The 3,820-nt window shown below is 30.9% G+C and overlaps 1 protein-coding gene across 1 annotated transcript; it reads right to left on the bottom strand.

Annotated features, from left to right (window-relative positions):
- Positions 1 to 2,150: 2,150 nt before the first annotated feature.
- LOC143672860 (olfactory receptor 8H1-like) lies at positions 2,151 to 3,098 on the bottom strand. Its single transcript, XM_077147326.1, has one exon. It carries the CDS (start codon positions 3,096 to 3,098, stop codon positions 2,151 to 2,153), a length of 948 nt encoding a protein of 315 aa, XP_077003441.1.
- Between the last annotated feature and the right edge of the window lie 722 nt (positions 3,099 to 3,820).

Genomic DNA, 3,820 nt, shown 5'->3' with positions numbered 1-3,820 from the left:
CCTGATGACCATCAATGCCAATACAAAAAATAAAATGAATTTCATTTTCTACATCATAGAAATTTACATAAATAATGCAAGGACAGCACATTTTATTAAAAAAGAAAAACACCAGAAAAGGTAAAGGGCCTGTAAATATAAGGAAAGAAACAATGCATGTACAAGATGAGAGATTAGTAAAAAACAATATCATTGAAAAGTAAATATTGAAGACTTATCAAATTGCAAACAAAGCACAGAAGAATTGCAACACTTATAGATTTGAGACAACATGGAATTTGGAGCCAAATTCAAACCACACAGTAATTTATATGGAGATAATATATGTTAAATATTTATGCAAATTCAAATTGTAGGGGGAAATAATAAACAATGTATGTATTTGAATAAACTAACAGTGATAACGTTTTGAAAATTCATTTAAAGTTTAATCCAAAAAAACAGCTTAAACTTTGTTTTCATTTCAAAAATCATTTAAGAAAATGAATAAATATAATTCTGCATGGAAACCTTGATAAAAATTAAAAGAATACAAAACCTTGGAAGGAAAAAACACATCAATAACTATTGCTTAGATTTCTTTGCAAATAAAAAATAGAGGAAAATGGAGAAAATATATTTCCTTAAGTATACAAAGAATAGCAGATAAAAATTGAAGTTCTCATTTTAAATATCGGTACCCAATCTCATTTTTAAAAGACATTTTTAAAAGGAAATGTTAATAAACTGCCTGATAAAAATCTATGTTATGTCACATAATTTGGATTCACTATCAAGTCTTAGCTTTGCTACTTTTCTCTAATGTAGGACTTAAAACATTACAAGATGAGATTCTTGATTTTTCTCTTGTACCAAGAAAAAACTTACATTCCCAGTTGAAATAACAAAGGACTAACAAAGATCATAGAAATGACTGAGAAAAAAGCTGGAAAATAGAAACAAATAATGACAAAAGTTATGCATATATATATATATATACATATATATATATATATATACACGTATGCACACACACATATATATGTATGTGTGTGCATAATACATATAAACATATATGTGTGAGTAATCTAGAAGACGATGAATAAAAATCTTAAAAATGGTTAGAATATCTATGATTTAAAATAGTTCTAGGGTACACAGGTAGTTTAGTGGTTAGAATGCCTGCCTTTCTTGCCGGAGCACTGGATTCGAATCCCAGACCATGCAAAAACCCCCCAACCATAAAAATTAAAGTTATATTTTGGGCAGGCTACAGTGGCTCACCAGGCAGAGTTAATGCCTGCATTGCTGGATTCTTGGGTTTGATTTCTGGTGACTCCTCATGCAAACAAAAAAAGGTAGTTTTAAATTTTCCTCAGTGTTTACATAATTTTTTTCTCTAACAGTATTCTACTTTGCTCTAAGATCAAATATTGCAGTTGTTTTGCCTTTTAGTTGGTGGTTTATTTATGAATAAAATTATCAAAAATTTATAAAACACCATAGGATATTTTCATAACAAAAGCATTATGTATTAAATTTTGCAAGAATATAAGCATTCTTACACTCTGAAAATGATTATTATTATCCAAATTTATTAGTACTGCATTATATTCTTTCTAATCATCACCTGATTTCATCTTTAAAGTAATGATAGATTTAGAAGTATTTTTCTTGTATACTTGAGGAGACTAGATTTCAATTTTCAATGACTTACTGAGGGATAGACTAAAAGTGTTGGCAGATCTACAATCTAATTTCTGAATTAATCATTACAAAGCAGCACCCTTTAAGCCTGTGCTATATTTCTTCTCTACAGAAAAAGTGATGTCTGAATGTGCTCTGTACAATAAAATTCTCTGAAATTGGAATATACATAGATATTTCTATGATACAATTTGAAGGATAGCACCAAGGTTTATTTTTGTACTTTAGTTGTTCTTAAAAACACATACATTTAAACTGTAGGTTTAAAACATATTTCATGGCTTCCAATTACTATATGGATATCTAAAAACATATTTTTGATAATGTTCTATATGTTTTGTGGTTTAATATATGATTCCTCTACAGAAATTCAAACTAATTAATGGGTTCTACTGTATTTAAGGAGAGACCAAGTAAATACCCAAATATGAAAGAAAGGTGAGTTTACATTTTCAGTGTCACCATCATTTCAATTGTCTGGTGCCCTCTCTCTTCTGCATGACTCTAATGAGAGCATTTTTCACTTCTTTGTTCCTAAGACTATAAATGAATGGATTCAGCATGGGGATCACCATACTATAAAACACAGAGGCCACTTGGTCCCTTCCCAAAGAGTAAGATTTCTTTGGTTTTAAATAAGTAAAAATTGTAGTGCTATAATAGATGGTGACTGCCAGGAGGTGAGAGGCACAAGTAGAGAAAGCTTTGTGCTTTCCTGAAGTGGAATGAATTTTCAGGATAGTAGACAGAACACATCCATAGGATGCAGAGATTGTGATAAAAGACACCAATGCATTGAAAGTACCAAAAAAGTATATCATGATTTCAGAGTCATGAGTGCTAGTGCAGGACAGGGCTAAAACTGGGGTTATGTCACAGAAAAAGTGATAGATGACATTAGACTTGCAGAACAGCAAACTGTTCATGTAAATGATATTGACGAAGGATTCAGTAAAGCCAATCATGTAGGACCCAGTGATGAGAGCCCGGCAAAGTCTCGTGGACATAACAATCGTGTAGTGCAGAGGATTACAGATGGCTACATAGCGGTCATAGGCCATTGAGGAGAGAAAAAAAAATTCAGTGACAGCCAAAAAGAAAAAAAAAGACATCTGGGTGAAGCAGCCTAAGAATGAAATGAACTTGTTAGAAATCAGTAAGTTTTCTAAGGTTTTAGGAGTGATGACTGTTGAGTAACTGAGGTCAAGGAATGACAGGTGACTGAGGAAAAAATACATTGGTGTGTGAAGCTGGAGATCCAGATGAATTATCAGTATCATCCCTGCATTGCCCAGCACAGTAATGAGGTATATCAAGAGAAACAGCACAAAGAGGACAGGCCGAATCACTTCAGAGTCTGTCAATCCCATAAGGATGAAGTCAGGCACATTTGTGTTGTTTCTATTTCCCATAGCTTTCAGTGGTTGTGAACTGTTGAGAAATCAAATGTGATACTTAGCATGAATGACTTTAAAATAGTTTTTGTTTGTAGAAATGATCTGGCAACTTTTAGAAAATATTAGTGAGTCCAGAAATACATAGGAAAGAGCAGTTTGCAAAATATGAATGAAAAATACCTTACTTTTCCTACCAAATATAAAGGAGGTATAAATCAACATAATAGAAACACACAAATATATATATTGCATAATTGGAATGATGATGACACTGTTATAAATTACTTCCCTTGATTAACACATTTATCCAGAGAAAATATTAAATCACAGCTAATACCATCTTAAACATTTTTTAGATGAAAGGGCACAATAACTGAGTAATTTATGCAGAATTGAAATCATAAAATATTTGTTCTGTGATTATACCAAGATTGGTTGAGTGTATAGATCATGTTCATAACACTATATTCTTACTTACATTTAATTTCAGAAAAAAAAAGTAGTAAAATAAACAATGGTAGAGTTTTCATACAACATTTACTTTTTTGTATCTCTTATTTAATAGAAATGACAGATCAGACATTAAAATCTTAGATATATTAATATTATAGAAAACACAGTAGTATTAATTTTCAGGAGAAATCTTTAGAGGATTATGCAATCACAATTCTTCTTAAAATTATATTTTAATAGATGGTCATAGTTTGATGACTCTGATTCCATCAATTATATATTTC

The sequence above is a fragment of the Tamandua tetradactyla genome (assembly GCF_023851605.1).
Source record: "Tamandua tetradactyla isolate mTamTet1 chromosome 18 unlocalized genomic scaffold, mTamTet1.pri SUPER_18_unloc_1, whole genome shotgun sequence".
In the NCBI taxonomy this organism is placed as follows: domain Eukaryota; kingdom Metazoa; phylum Chordata; class Mammalia; order Pilosa; family Myrmecophagidae; genus Tamandua; species Tamandua tetradactyla.
The sequence above is the reverse complement of the archived record's forward strand: the minus strand, read 5'-3'. Positions and strand labels throughout refer to the sequence as shown.